The sequence below is a fragment of the Macaca nemestrina genome, chromosome 3 (genome assembly GCF_043159975.1).
Source record: "Macaca nemestrina isolate mMacNem1 chromosome 3, mMacNem.hap1, whole genome shotgun sequence".
NCBI classification, from domain to species: domain Eukaryota; kingdom Metazoa; phylum Chordata; class Mammalia; order Primates; family Cercopithecidae; genus Macaca; species Macaca nemestrina.
Window position 1 is genome coordinate 43,022,617 of NC_092127.1, and position 15,807 is coordinate 43,038,423.

The window sequence follows — 15,807 nt, forward strand, 5'->3', positions numbered from 1 at the left end:
CCTGGTAAAAACCCAAACATAGGAGCTTCTGTCACTGCTCAATTCTTCCAAAACTGTTAGGAAAACAGCACCCAATTCAGCCCACCAAACTGATCTATTTTTACCTTCTTTGATCAAAGTGGCAGCCTTTCAAACAAGATGTTGTCCATTTACTTTGGAACTGCCATCTGTAAACCAAGTAGTTTCTGTTGTCAGTTGAGAGCTGCTCATAATGCACTGTCCAAGTGTCAATAGAATCCAGCAGCACCTCACAGAGTTTCAGAGTCAGTCCCGGCGAGCCCAGAGGCTCCCTGCTTGTGACCATCTCCTCCTTTCATTCCCTGGGTACCAAGATCCTGCATAAAACCATTTTCATTTTATTGTGGAACACTTCTGGGTACTGCTATCCCCATGAGAGCATTTCTCTGACATCACTGAAGACATCATGAGTATTTCAGGTTTCAAGATCATTTTATGTCCTTCAGTCATAGGGGCAGCTTTACTTAATGTCCCATAACAGGTAATAAATGCCCATCAAGTGGAAATTCTCTAGTTCAGAGTCTCAGTAGTCGTTGCTGGGAGGCACATAGGCATAAAGGGCTATCAGATGGAGAATTTGTCCCTGCCAGCACTCTGGCTTCTACTCTGTACTGTGTGGGCTTGGGCAATCTTACTGGTTTCTGTCGAGCATGTCCAATTACTGTTGCTTGCAAGGCAGATTTACATGCCTTCTGTTTTATGTTAGTAAGTAAAAATAACATTTCCCAATCGGATACAATGTTCGTTCCGTGATACAGTCAGGTAAAAGACAGGTGACCACATCACATGAAGTATATTCAAGTATACCAACTTTCATAATCCTATTAGCCCTTCCTTTTTTTTTTTTTTTTTTTTTTTTTTGTTCTAGTTCCAGGAACTTCTCTTCTCCACTCCCACCCAGACCATTTTACCCACTCCTGTGCAAAAGGCTTTGGGTCCCCAGCCAAAGGTTGAGCCAAAGAACTCTGGCCCTTTCCTCAATCTTTATCTTGATTAATCTGCTTGACTATTGTTCCAGGCAATTTCAGATCAAATTTCTCATTATAATCTCTGCCCTCCAGCCTTTAAATTTCCCCAAACTGGTTTGAGGTCCTTTAACGTTGGATGACAAGCAGGGACTCCTTTTGGTCCACCCAATCTTTGATAGTATTGTATTAAGACCTTTGTTTTAACTTCACCAGTTTCCATTTTATTTCTTAATAACCATTTAAAGATTTCTACCTTGCTGGGATGAATCTTTTGACTTTTTGCCTCTCCCCATTGTCTTGTTAATTAATCTGATGTTTTTATCAGCATCTATAAAACCCATGAAGGGAAGCTGAGACAGCAAATTTGATAAGGCTTCTCGAACTTTTTTTCAGTTTTACAAGAGTAACATCATGTTGAGGGCCCAAGTAGAAAGGGCCCATTTAACCACAGCATTTACCACAGCATTTACCATGACCTGGGTAACAGGCACATTCAGTGGTGACTATTCCTGTCATTGTAAAGCCAGTCGCCCATGGCTTACATACAAAGTATAACAGCTGCCTCATCTAGGGGGTGCCTCTTGGCATTTATAGGTGGAGTTGGACAGTCCCCATTCTCAGGGTAAAAAGACTTACAGTGGTTTTTATCCAAGCTACCAGGCTGGCTATTCCCTCCAGAATAACCTCCTGTGTGTTTGGACCATGATACCCATGTATGATTGTTCAGTAGTGAGCTGTGGGTCCTCCATCAATGTGTTCATCCACTCTGCAGTATTTAAAACCAAAGATACTGTCCCTAAGTTAGTCACTCTCATAATCCATTTTAGTAAATGTTCCTCAAAAACCTGATGATACCCATCGACAAAATAGAACAATTCCTTCATACTGTACTCTCTGGTTTGAAGAATTCCTTGGTTCCTCCCTTCCCCCACGTTGACTTCTTGGTAACCAACCACGGTCTCAGAGGTATTTTCTGTTGCCCTGCATCATTCTGCCTTTAGTGGGGTGGCTTTGAGTCCAGGGGCCTGAGCTCAGACTAAAATCTAAGCTCGGTCTAGCATTAAGGTCCAACCCAGCATTCTCTTTTATTTTCATTTTAGCTATTGCAGATAACAATAACCAATGGATTGAATATTTTGCTTTTTTCTTATTAGTTTGCATTTCCTTATGCATCCAGTGAAGCAACTCCCTGGAAGTTAGATCCATCTCTAAATTCCAATGATAACTTTTACCTTTAGTGACTGATCTCAACACAGTTATGGCTTCGTACCATGGGTGACCATGTGGCCACCCAGGAATCAAAGATTCCTCAACCCCCACCCTTTTATCCTTTCTCTTCCCAAACCAAATGTTCTCCTGAGCCTGGGCCAGTCTAGCAGATCCCATCACTGCCACCAATTATTTCAGCAAAAATTCTCTCAAACCGTGTTTTTCCTCTACTTTCACACTACGGCAGTCATACACCAGCTGGGTGTCCCCCAATTCAATTCCAACACTATCTACCTGGAGATAGTGTCAAATCCCCCGGGTTGAGGGTTCAGTCCCCAAGACTGTCTCCCACACCCCCAGACACCTCTTGCAAGTCCTGGAACTTCTGATGGACCAGTTTCAAGTTGGGGTTCCCCTGACTCCCTCTTTAGGTTTAGTTAATTTGTTGCAGTGGCTCACAGAACTCAGGGAAACACTTAACGTTTACCAGTTTTATTATACGGACATTGCAAATGTTACAGATGAAGAGATGCATAGGGTGAGGTATGGGGGAAGGGGTGCAGAGCTTTCACACACTCCCTGGGCGCACCACCCTGCAAGAACCTGCACGTGTTCTGCCACCCAGGAGTTCCCCCAATTTTTAATTATATATAAAGTCAGTAATAGAGTGACCTTATTGCCACTTCTTGCTGGCTAAAATTCTACCTATAAATCTCAGGTAATGAGACTATACTCTTCTACCTCTTTTGGTTTGCAATCATATTATAGGAATAAAATAATAGGGAATGTTTTGAAAAAACTGACCAGTTATTTGACTCAGAGAGACATTAGGATTTAAAAGATTTGTAGCTCTCCTTTGGCCAGTTGTCTAACATTTCTTCTTTAGTTATCCAATGTTTCCATTTATTGGAAAGAAACGCTTGCTTTATCATTTTCTTTTTAAAAAGATGATGAAACATTTCAAATCACTGATGCTATTCTGGCTACAAATTAAGTTAGAGAGTCTCATGAATATTAATATCTGATTTTTTAAAAAAATACCCCACTGATGCATTGAAAGACACCCCCATAATCTCTCAGGCAAAAGTAGACATCTAGGTTACACTGAAAAGATGTTGTATTCACACACTAATAACAGCCTTGCTTATTTCAATATTTATCTGAAAATCATTAACATAATACTTCCATTTCCTCAAGCTCTTATTTAAGGTGTTGGGAAAGCCACCCAAAAAGACATTTTGAGTAGGCATTTGTCATCCTTAAGAAGAACGCCAGTTGATTTTAAATTATAAGTCAACTATTTCTATAGCCAGACAACACACTAACATAAAGTAGGATAAATATACAGAATTATTTCTAAGTAATAGGTCTAATAAGATTTTTAAATATGCTTCTTAAAGTCCATAAAGTGTTACCATATTGGATTTTCAAGGGAAACAAGTTTGATATTAGGTTAGTCACTGCCATTATTCCATACAAGCTCATTATTTTTTTAATTGTGATATATATCATATACTTACAGAAGTATATCAAACATATATGTATTTTATCTAGATGTTCAATAATTAATGAAAATGTGATGCTAAATTCTTTAGCATGTAATGTCTATATTAAATAAGAAGCTTCCAAATCTGGGCTCATCACTCCCAACTTTACACCCTCAGCCTGTGACTATCAGGAGTAATTTCAAGATATCTATAGTCACTGTTTATAGCAGTAAAGAAAAAATTCTGTCTCCCAAGACTCCCATATGCATAAGTTTCTCCACATATCCTTTTTTTCTGACCTCGTCTCCCAAATCTCCCCAACTACTGAGATCCTTCCTGTGAACCTTTCAGAAACTCAGGCCAGGCAAGGCAAAATCTTCCACCTTTCTCCCACGATTCCTTTGACTGCCTTGTGCTAATTGAAGCCTGGTTGTCCCCCAAGGATGCCGTTTCCTCTGCAGTACTCTCAAGTGATGAGTCTTTTCTCTCCCATGTCCTTGAGACCTTTGGGCCTAAAGTAGTCAAGTAGTCTTGACTTTATTGCCACTTCTTACTGGCTAAAATCCTATCAATAAATCTCAGGTAATAAGGCTATACTCCTCTTCCTCTCTTGGCTTGTAGTTATCTACCTCGCTGTCTTCCTTATTCATTCCTTGAAGCTTTTAGCTCCTGCTTCTTTGTCACTCCATCTCCACACCTGCTAACTTTTGGTCATTTCAATATCTACATGATGATCCTTCCAATATTTTCTTCTCTCACTTCCTTGACCTCTTCTCCTTCTATGGTCTTGTCTTCCACCATATCTTGCCTACTCATTCCCATAGTTAAACCCAAAACTTTTCAAACTACTTTGTTGCCCTCCACAAACTCAATTTTAAGCATCCTATTCTTACAGGTTCTTTCAGTTCACTTTGTATAATAAATGACTCCTACCAACACGTGTCATGAGTTGATCCTACCACCTTTTCATTTTCCTTCAGTTTCCTCATGCCCGTATTTCTGTCTAGTGTTCATAAATTCCCAGCAGATTAATCTTTGGGAACAAGAAAAAGAATTCCTACGAATTATCAAAAATTCCCCAAATCATGAGGTATTCTTAAAATACTTCCAATAGTCTTCATACTCTTTACATATTATTATATATTTTTAAAGTCTATAACCCCAAAACTATAGATATGTGAAAAATACTAAGCTTAGTAAAATTTACAAAGAACAGTGACCCATTACCTATATTCAAATAGTAGAAAATGCCAGCAAATATTATTGGATGGTATTTTAAATACCATAACATTACCATCTCCTAGCAGTTTAACAACACTACTCAGAATTACATATCAAAACACAAACATAAGAATTTATTTTGTTTCCAAAACTTGTTACTTCTGGAAACATCACTCAAAAGAGTTATATGAAGTATACTCATGTAAGCTGATTAACAAGTATTTGCAAGAATGACTTGCCATTAGCAGCAGACATTGCTACAAACACATATAATGTGGCAGCAGCTACAAGCAATACTAACTGACTGGACCACGACTATTTTTCTCTGACATGCTCTCATTATGGTTCCAGGAATGTCAGCCTTAACATTGATTCCCAAGTGTCAGCATTTCCTGCTCTTGCTTTCCATTTGGCACAAATGTATTCCTTCAAAAGTAGCATCTTTATGCTGATAGTCTCTAATCCTCAGAGGAGAATTTTAATATTTCACCAATTTTACCAATTTGTCAGCTTATCTTTTTCTCTGGGACTCAGATTTTGAAAAATATACGTTTTCCTGAGAAATCCCAGAAAGAAATTGCCACATAGAAACACTACTTCTTTTTTTTCAGCAGCTTAAACTCTGTGGTCCATTCTTTGTCCCTCTTTCTTCCTCATACTTGCCTAGTGAAACCGTAACACTAGCTAAATACAACTCTCTCTCTGCTCTGTTTACACTCTTACAATTGAATGTTTCTGAAGAAAAACATACAGCCATGCAATGCTAGCTCGTCTCATTTTGAAGTTGTGATCACTAACCTCAAGTGGGCCCTTAATGCTAATCCCAGTCACTGTATTTCCCTGGTTCGTTCTTTCTCCCTCTCTCCCAGCCAACTATTTCATATTTGGTTTTCTTGACTCAACCCTCCAATACCTCCTCCCTGTATTTGCTCTCAACTAATGATCCTGCTTCGTATTTCACCAAGAAGCACTCAAAAGATAACGACCATAAGGTATCACTATGATATCTACCCACCTACCTACATCTCCGCTCAATATATATTCTCTCCTTTTACTAAGGATTAACTGTCATGCTCCTAGCAGAGGACAGTTTCTCTCCCAGTGTACTATATGTCATCCATTCTCATTTACTCAAAGTTATTACCTCCAACAATTCTCCGCTCTGCATCAAATGATCTGTAGATCATTCGCATCAGCATAGAAAAATGCTATGGTTTCTCCTGTCTTTACAGAAGTTTTCACCCTCACAATCTCTACTAATTACTATTCTATTTCTCTGCTCCACTTCATAGCAACACTCTTTAAAAGAATCATCTACATTGGGTTGTTTCCAATTCCTCCCTTCCCATTCTTCCCTGAATCCACTCGGATCAGGTTTCCAGTCCCACCTTCAACTGAAATTGCTGTTCTCAAATTCATCAATGGCTTTTGCATTGCCAAACACAGTAGTCATTTCTCAGTCCTCTTCATCTTATTTGACCCATCAACAACAATGAACAAATTTGATAACTCCTTCCTCGTATAAATTCTTCCTTCACATGGCTTACAGGATACCATACTGGCTCCTCCTTCCTCACTAGCTGCTTCTTCCCAACATCCTCTGCTGGTTCCACTTCATTTGCTTGAATCTTAACTGTTAAAGTGACCCATGGCTCAATCTTTAATTTCTTCTTTTTGCTATTTGCATTCATTCTCTAATTATTATATCCAATTTCATGACCTTAAATATTATCTATTCACTAATGATTCTCAAAATTATCTATCCAGCCTAAAGCTTTCTCTTCAATTCCTGACTTGTATACATAATTCCTACTTGATATCTCCACTGGAATAGTTAATAGATACCTCAAACTTAGAGTGGCCAAAATCATACTCTAATTCACCCATGTTAATTCACTTAGCATAATACCCTCCAGCTGCCTCCACGTTGCTGCAAATGACATTATTTCATTCTTTTTTATGGCTGTGTAGCATCCCAGGATTTAACATTATTGTAGAGAAAGAAAGAAGATACTACACAGGATCTGAAAAAACAAGGAAAATCCAATGAAAACCCTTATAAAAATAAGATAACTTGGTAAGATGTGTGAGTACAAAGTTAATATGTAAAGATTAATACTATTCTAGCTTCTGCTTGTAGAATCCATGAAAGAGTGTGAATCTCACCTAATATGGTTTGGCTCTGTGTCCCCATCCAAATCTCGTCTCGAATGGTAATCCCCATAATCCCCACATGTCAAGGGAGGGTCCTGGTGGGAGAGGATTTGATCATGGGGGCAGTTTCCCCCATGCTGTTCTCATGATAGTGAGTTGTCATAAGGTCTGATAGTTTTATAAGTGTTTGAGAGTTCCTCCTTCACACTAGTGCTCTCTCACCTGCTGCCATATAAGACATGCTTGCTTCTACTTCTGCCATGATTGTAAGTTTCCTGAGGCCTCCCTAGCCCTGTGGAACTGTCAGTAATTAAATCTCTTTTATTTTTTTATAAATTACCCAGTCTCAGGCAGTTCTTTATAGCAGTATGAAAACAGACTAATACACCACCTTTATAACAAAATAAACTTTTTGAACCCATTAGAGACCTGAGATCACAGAGCAAACATCCAAGCTCTACAATCAAAAATGAAGAAAATGACAACATGCCATCATAGAAAAAATCTGCATGACAAAATATGTGATAAACAAGTTTAAAAGATAAAACATGAACTTGGAAAAAAGTCTTCAAATGTCACAAAGAGTTTTTCTCCTTCATAGATCAATAAACAAAAGATGAACAATCCAGTTTTAAAAAGGAAAAGAGAGTTAAGTGAAAAGTCATCTTTAATGTGAAAAATGCTGAAGTTTACTCATGTTAGGAGAAATATAAATGAAAAATATAGGAAGCAATTTTTCAGCTATCAGATCAGCAAATGTTTCATAATGCAATTTGTTGGTTAGTATAAGATGACACCAGATCTCCCACATATTATTAGTGAAAAGAATAGATACAACCTCCAGTGAGAGTAGTTTGACATATCAAAATGAAGCATGAACAAAGCTTTGGCCCAATAATTCAAAGTTTGTACAATAGATGTACCAACACATTCATTCATTCAACAATTATTTATAATACATGCCTATGTGCCAGGCATTGTCTGTGGGAGGCACTGGGGATACAGCAGAAAACAAAACAAAGTCTGTTCCTTCAGAGAGATTATTCACCAGAGGGCATCTAGACATATATATATATATGTGTGTGTGTGTGTGTGTGTATATATCCTCTAGACAGATATACACACATATATACACATACACATACACATTTTAGTACCCAATATTATATATATATGGAGAAAGAGAGAGAGAGAGAAGTAGTAGTAGTAGTAAAAGTAAAATGTGATATTAAAATAAATAAATAAATAAAATTGCCCCATTCTATCATTCCCTGTTCCTGTATAAATGGGGCAATTTTATTTTAGATAGAATGGATGGGGAAGACCTTTCAGACAAGGTGATATTTCAGGAGAGACCTGGATAAAGGAAGGGAGTGAACCATATGATTATCTTCGGGGAGACAGTCCAGGCTGAAGGGCAAGCAAATTTTAAAAGCCCTACATATGTGCAGGAATTGATTTTCAGTATTAAAAAAAAATTGCAAACAACTTACATGTTCAACAGGACACTTAGTGCCTGGTTAAATTATGGTACATTCCTACGTGGAATCTTTTCTTTTTTCTTTTTTTGAGATGGGCTCTCACTCTGTCACCCAGGCTGGAGTGCAGTGGCGCCATCTAGGCTCACTGCAACCTTTGCCTCCGGGTTCAGGTGATTCTCCTGCCTCAGCCTCCTGAGTAGCTGGGATTATAGGCACCCACCACCTCACCCGGCTAATTTGTGTATTTTTAGCAGAGACAGGGTTTTGCCATTTTGGCCAGGCTTGTCTCGAACACCTGACCTCAGGTGATCCACCCACCTCAGTCTCCCAAAGTGCTGGGATTACAGGCATGAGCCACTGTGCCTGACCCTATGTGAATTCTTATTCCAGTTACCAGTGAATGAAGCAACTCCATGTGTACTAAAAGAGAATTACCAAGATAATGAGAAGACAAGTTTGGCAGTTTCTTATAAAACTAAATGTACTCTTGCCATATGATCCAATAATTATGCTCCTTGGTATTTATTCAACTGAGTTAAAAACATTTCTACATAAACACCTGCACACTAATTTTATAGCAGCTTTATTAATAATTGCCAAAACTTGGAAGCAACCAAATGTTCTTCAGTAGGTGAATTAATAAACAGTGGTACATCCAGACAATGAAATATTATTCAGCGCCAAGAAGAAATGAGTTATCAACCTATGAAAAGATATGGAGGAATCTTAAATACATATTACTAAGTGAAAGAAGCCAGTCTGAAAATGCTACATATTATATTATTTCAACTCTAGGACATTCTAGAAAAAGGCAAAACTATGGAAATAATTTCTAAAAATCAGTGGTTGCAGGGAGGGAAAGATGAATTGGCAAAACACAGAGGATTTTTAGAGCAGTGAAACTATTTTATGATTCTATAATGGTGAGTACATTTCATTATATATTTTTCAAAACCCAAAGAATGTATAACACCAAAAGTGAAACCTAATGTAAATTACGGACTTTGGGTGATTACGATTTGTCAAGGTAGGTTCATCCATTGTAACAAACGCACCACTCTCGTGCCCGATGTCAAAGTTGGGGAGACTGTGCATGGTATATGGGAACTCTGTACTTTCTGCCCAATTTTGCTACAAACCAAAACTGCTCTAAAAAATAAAGTATGTAAAAAGAGAGAGAGAATGATATCCAATATAAACTGCTTCTTAAAAAGTACAGAAATCTGTGCATAGTATGGTGACATTCATATAAATATAAAACATAAATTTATATTATATATTTTGTATAAATATATACCATTTTATCTTTTATAAATGTATGGAATGTATCTGAAAGAGTAAGAAACAGTAACAGTGGTTGCCTCTAGAGGAGAGGAAGTAAATAAGTGGGATCAAGGATTTGAAACAGATTTTTCACTGTCTACTCTTTTTTAAAAATATACCACGTGCATGAATCATCTATGCAAAATTTTTTAATTTTTAAAGTAAGGAATGTGATCCACAGAGAATAATTACAGAATTCTTAGGGCCTATTATTGTCTTTACTCTTTCACAAAAGATTTAATAAATTTCTTCTGTAATAATGTCAATGCAAAGGAACTGTTCTATTCAGTTACTCTTCCAAGTTCAAACCCTTATATGAGTAACGGTTAGTTTGTATTTTATAATTTAGAAAAGATGACTTCATAGAGTCAAACAGTAATATGCATAAGGCAGTAGATTCCCCTTAACATCGTTCCAAATATGCTGTCTATATACCATCTTCATGAAAATTATCACAAAAACCTGAGCAAGATAACAGGTGTCAAAAAGAAAAGAGTACTTTTATGACAATATTTGAAAAAGAAAACAGGCCAGTCTGAGTAAGAGATAACTGAGTAGGAGATGTAAAGGTAGACACTGAGTCAAATATTTTTTTTTTTCTTTTTGTGACAGAGTCTCACTGTATTGCCCAGGCTGGAGTGTAGTGGTGAGATTTTGGCTCACTGCAACCTCCGCCTCCTGTGTTCAAGCAATTCTCCTGCCTCAGCCTTCTGAGTAGCAGGAATTACAGGCGTGCACTACCACACCCGGCTACTTTTTGAATTTTTGGTAAAGACAGGATTTCACCATTTGTTTAGGCTGGTCTGAAACTCCTGGCCTCAAGTGGCCACCTGCCTCAGGCTCCCAAAGTGCTCAGATGAAATTTTTTTATAGATGGTTTAGACCGGCAGATGGCTCAGACTTGTAATCCCAAACATTTTGGGAGGCCAAGGCAGGAGGATCACTTGAGGACAGGAGTTTGAGACCAGCATGGGCAATATAGCGAGACCCCTGTCTCACAGAATTGGAAAAAACTACTTTAAAGTTCATATGGAACAAAAAAGAGCCCACATTGCCAAGACAGTCCTAAGCCAAAAGAACAAAGCTGGAGGCTTCACGCTACCTGACTTCAAACTATACTACAAAGCTACAGTAACCAAAACAGCATGGTACTGTACCAAAACAGAGATATAGACCAATGGAACAGAACAGAGGCCTCAGAAATAATACCACACATCTACAACCATCTGATCTTTGACAAACCTGACAAAAACAAGAAATGGGGAAAGGATTCCCTATTTAATCAATGGTGCTGGGAAAACTGGCTAGCCATAAGTAGAAAGCTGAAACTGGATCCTTCCTTAAACCTTATACAGAAATTATTTCAAGATGGATTAGAGACTTAAATGTTAGACCCAAAACCGTAAAAACCCTAGAAGAAAACCTAGGCAATACCATTCAGGAGGTAGGCATGGGCAAGGACTTCATGTCTAAAACACCAAAAGCAATGGCAACAAAAGCCAAAATTGACAAATGGGATCTAATTAAACTAAAGAGCTTCTACACAGCAAAAGAAATGACCATCAGAGTGAACAGGCAACCTACAGAATGGGAGAAAATTTTTGCAATCTACTCATCTGATAAAGGGCTAACCAGAACCTACAAAGAACTCAAACAAATTTACAAGAAAAAAACAAACAACCCCACCAAAAAGTGGGCAAAGGATATGAACAGATACTTCTCAAAAGAAGACATTTATGCAGCCAACAGACACATGAAAAAATGCTCAGCATCACTAGCCATCAGAGAAATGCAAATCAAAACCACAATGAGATACCATCTCATACCAGTTGGAATGGCAATCATTAAAAAGTCAGGAAACAATAGGTGCTGGAGAGGATGTGGAGAAATAGGAACACTTTTACACTGTTGGTGGGACTGTAAACTAGTTCAACCATTGTGGAAAACAGTGTGGCGATCCTCAAGGATCTAGAACAAGAAATGCCATTTGACCCAGCCATCCCGTTACTGGGTATATACCCAAAGGATTACAAGTCATGCTGCTATAAAGACACATGCACACGTACGTTTATTGCGGCACTATTCACAATAGCAAAGACTTGGAACCAACCCAAATGTCCATCAATGACAGACTGAATTAAGAAAATGTGGCACATATACACCATGGAATACTAGGCAGCCATAAAAAAGGATGAGTTCTTGTCCTTTGTAGGGACATGGATGAAGCTGGAAACCATCATTCTCAGCAAACTATCGCAAGAACAGAAAACCAAACACCGCATGTTCTCACTCATAGGTGGGAATTGAACATTGAGAACACTTGGACACAGGAAGGAGAATATCACACACCAGGGCCTCTTGTGGGGCGGGGGAGAGGGGAGGGATAGCATTAGGAGATATAGCTAATGTAAATGACGAGTTAATGGGTGCAGCACACCAACCTGGCACATGTATACATATGTAACAAACCTGCACATTGTGCACACATACCCTAGAACTTAAAGTACAATAAAAATAAAATAAAATAAAATAAAAAATTTTTTAAAAATGTAGCCGAGTTTGGTGGTACACATCACTAGTCCTAATTATCTGGGAGACTGAAGTGACAGGATCACTTGAGTCCAGGAGTTGCAGGCTGCAGTGGACTATAACTGCACCACTGCACTCCAACCTGGGCAACAGAGTGAGACCTTGACTCTGAAAAATATAAAATAGGTGTATAGGTGTAAGGTACTCTATTCAAGTAGATATGTAATTTACTTGGCTTTCCTAATATGTGGAATGAAATGCTCTACAGTATTGGAGCAAATCAACACTTTAAACTATACAGCCTATTTGGTTTTTTATTCTCAGTTTCTTAGATCAGAAGATGGCAAGAATGATTCAGGCAAACACCTTGATGAAAGATGGATAGACAGGCAGACAGATATAATGGACAGATAGATATAAAACAGGCTTTTTGGTGATGAGACAATATAAAGTTTTCTTCAACCTAATTTAGTCATGTGGAATTAGTCATAAAAGTAACCTTTTTTCCAGTAACTTTTTTTTTTTAAATAAGGTCTCACTCTGTCACCCAGGCTGGAGTGCAGTGGTGAGATCTCTGCTCACTGCAGCCTTGACCTGCCCCGGCTCAAGCAATCTTCCTACCTCAGCCTCCAAAGTAGCTAGGAATATCGGAATGCATCACCACATTTGGCTAATTTTTAAATTTTTTTGTGGAGCCAAGGTCTCTATGTTGCCCAGGCTGGCCTGGAATTCCTGAGCCCAAGCAATCCTCCCGCCTCAGCCTCCCAAAGTGCTGGGATTACAGGTGTGATCTACCAGTCTAGCCTTTGCAGTAATTTTTATCATCTGAGTAAGTATTGTCATGTCTTTTAGTAGCATCTCATTCACTGAAGTATAGTTTATATAATGCCTTTCCAGGAAAAATATGTTTGGTTTTAAGATACAGTACTTTTTTGTCCCTACCACGGTGCAATCGAAACAAAGAAGTTAAATTTGAAGGAGGCAGATTATTTGAGTAGAAAGGATAAACAATCTTCCAACGCTAGTATTCCTTCTCTCTTCTCCCCTCTATGCCCATATATACTCCAGTTACACTGACGGCAATGAAGAAAGGTGACTCAATACCTGTAAACTGCGTAAAAACCACAGAATCCATAAAAATTAAGTCGTTTAGCTGAAATCTTCCTCCATTAAGAAAGGAAAAACAAATATGTATTTCTTTGAACTTAAATAATTATTTTGGCCGGGCGCGGTGGCTCTCGCCTGTAATCCCAGCACTTTGGGAAGCCGAGGCGGGTGGATCACGAGGTCAGGAGATCGAGACCATCCTGGCTAACACAGCGAAACCCCGTCTCTACTAAAAATACAAAAAATTACCCGGGCGAGGTGGCGGGCGCCTGTAGTCCCAGCTAGTCGGGAGGCTGAGGCAGGAGAATGGCGTGAACCCGGGAGGCGGAGCTTGCAGTGAGCTGAGATCCGGCCACTGCATTCCAGCCTGGGCGACAGAGTGAGACTCCGTCTCAAAAAAAAAAAAAAAAAAAAAAAAAAAAAAAAAAAAAAGTTTATCTAAGGAATTATTTTAAATTATTTTAAGAACTTGATGGCCAGGCATAATGGCATGTAATCCCAGCACTTTGGGAGGCCCAGGCAGGCAGATCACCTGAGGTCAGGAGCTCAAAACCAGCCTGGCCAACTTGGTGAAACCCTGTGTCTGCTAAAAATACAAAAATTAGCCTGGCGTGGTCGTGGGCGTCTGTAATCCCAGCTACTCTGGAGGCTGAGGCAGGAGTATTGCTTGAACCCACGAGGCAGAAGTTGCAGTGAGCCAAGATCGTGCCACTGCACTCCAGACAGGGTGACAGAGTGAGACTCTGTCTCAAAAAATAAAATAAAATAAGTTGAACATAAAAAATCTTATTTCTTCTCTAAAGCATTTTAGAAACTGTGGCTGAAAGTTTAGATTTCTACTTGCAAAAGGAGCAAATAATATATTCAAGAGGAAAATCAGTTCTTAAAAATTATTTCTTTTTTTATAATTTCAACTTTTATTTTAGATTCGGGGGGTACAAGTGCAGGTTTGTTACTTGGATATATTCTGTGATGCTGAGGTTTGCAATAAATAGATCCCATCACCCAAATTGCGAGCATAGCACCCAACAGCTGGATTTTCAATCCTTGCCTCCTTCCTCTGCCTCCCTGCTTAGTAGCCCCCAGTGTCTATTTTTGTCATCTTTATGTCTATGAGTACCCAATGTTTAACTCCTACTTATAAGTAAGAACATGCAGTATTTGGTTTTCTGTTCTGCATTAATTCTCTTAGGATAATGGCCTCCAGCTGCATCCATGTTGCTGCAAAGGACATGATTTCATTCTTTTTGTGACTGCATAGTATTCCATGTGTACATGTGTACTTTTTCTTTATTCAGTTCACCATTGATGGGCACCTAGGTTGACTCCATGTCTGGTATTCTGAACAGAGCTGCAATAAACATGTGAGAGCATGTGTCTTTGGTACAGCAATTTATGTTCTTTCGATATAAACCCAGTAATGGGATTTCTCGGTTGACTGGTAGTTCTGTTTTCAGTTCTCTGAGGAATCTCCAAACTGCTTTCCACAGTGGCTGAACTAATTTACATTCTCACCAACAGCGGATAAGCATTCCCTTTTCTCCACAGCCTCACCAACATCTGCTGTTTTTTCACTTCTGAATAATAGCTATTCTGACTGGTGTGAGATGGTATCTCATTGTGGTTTGATTTGCATTTCTCTGATGATTAGTTATGTGGAGCACTTACTCATATGTGTGTTGGTTCTTTGTATGTCTTCTTTTGAGAAGTGTCTGTTCATGTCATTTGCCCACTTTTTAATGGGTTTTTGTCTTTTGCTCATTGAATTAAGTTCCTGATAGATTCTGGGTATTAAATATTTGTCAGATGCATAGTTTGTGAATATTTTCTCCCATTTGTAGATTGTTTATTTACTCTGTTGATAGTTTATTTTGCTGCACAGAAGCTCTTTAGTTTAATTACATCCCACTTGTCAAATTTTGTTTCTGCTGCAATTGTTTTGAGGACTTGGTCATAAATTATTTCCCAAAGCCCATGTCCAGAATGGTGTTTCCTAAGTTTTCTTCTAGGATTCTTATAGTTTGAGGTCTTACATTTAACTATTTTTTTGATAGTGTTTGCTCTTGTTGCCCAAGCTGGAGTGCAATGGCATGATCTTGGCTCACTGCAACCTCCATCCCCAATTCAAGCGATTCTCCTGCCTCAGCCTTCCAAGTAGCTGGGATTACAGGCACGTGCCACCACACCTGGCTAATTTTTTGTATTTTTAGTAGAAACGGGGTTTCACCATGTTAGCCAGGCTGGTCTCGAACTCCTGACCTCAAGTGATCTCCCTGCATTTAAATCTTTAATTCAGGCCAGGTGCAGTGG

The 15,807-nt window shown here is 38.7% G+C and overlaps 1 protein-coding gene across 3 annotated transcripts in view; it reads left to right on the plus strand.

Moving 5' to 3' along the window:
* Positions 1-15,807, plus strand: part of LOC105463434 (tetratricopeptide repeat domain 29) — a 264,157-nt gene that overhangs the window by 232,143 nt on the left and 16,207 nt on the right. The window contains exon 12 of one of the 3 annotated variants that reach the window (XM_011710518.3): positions 6,875-6,981. The exons of the other annotated variants lie outside the window; for them this stretch is intronic. Coding sequence (XP_011708820.1) covers positions 6,875-6,900 — 26 coding nt within the window. The 3' untranslated portion in view covers positions 6,901-6,981. Of the gene's footprint in view, positions 1-6,874; positions 6,982-15,807 lie in introns of those variants that run through there. 3 annotated transcript variants of the gene reach the window in all.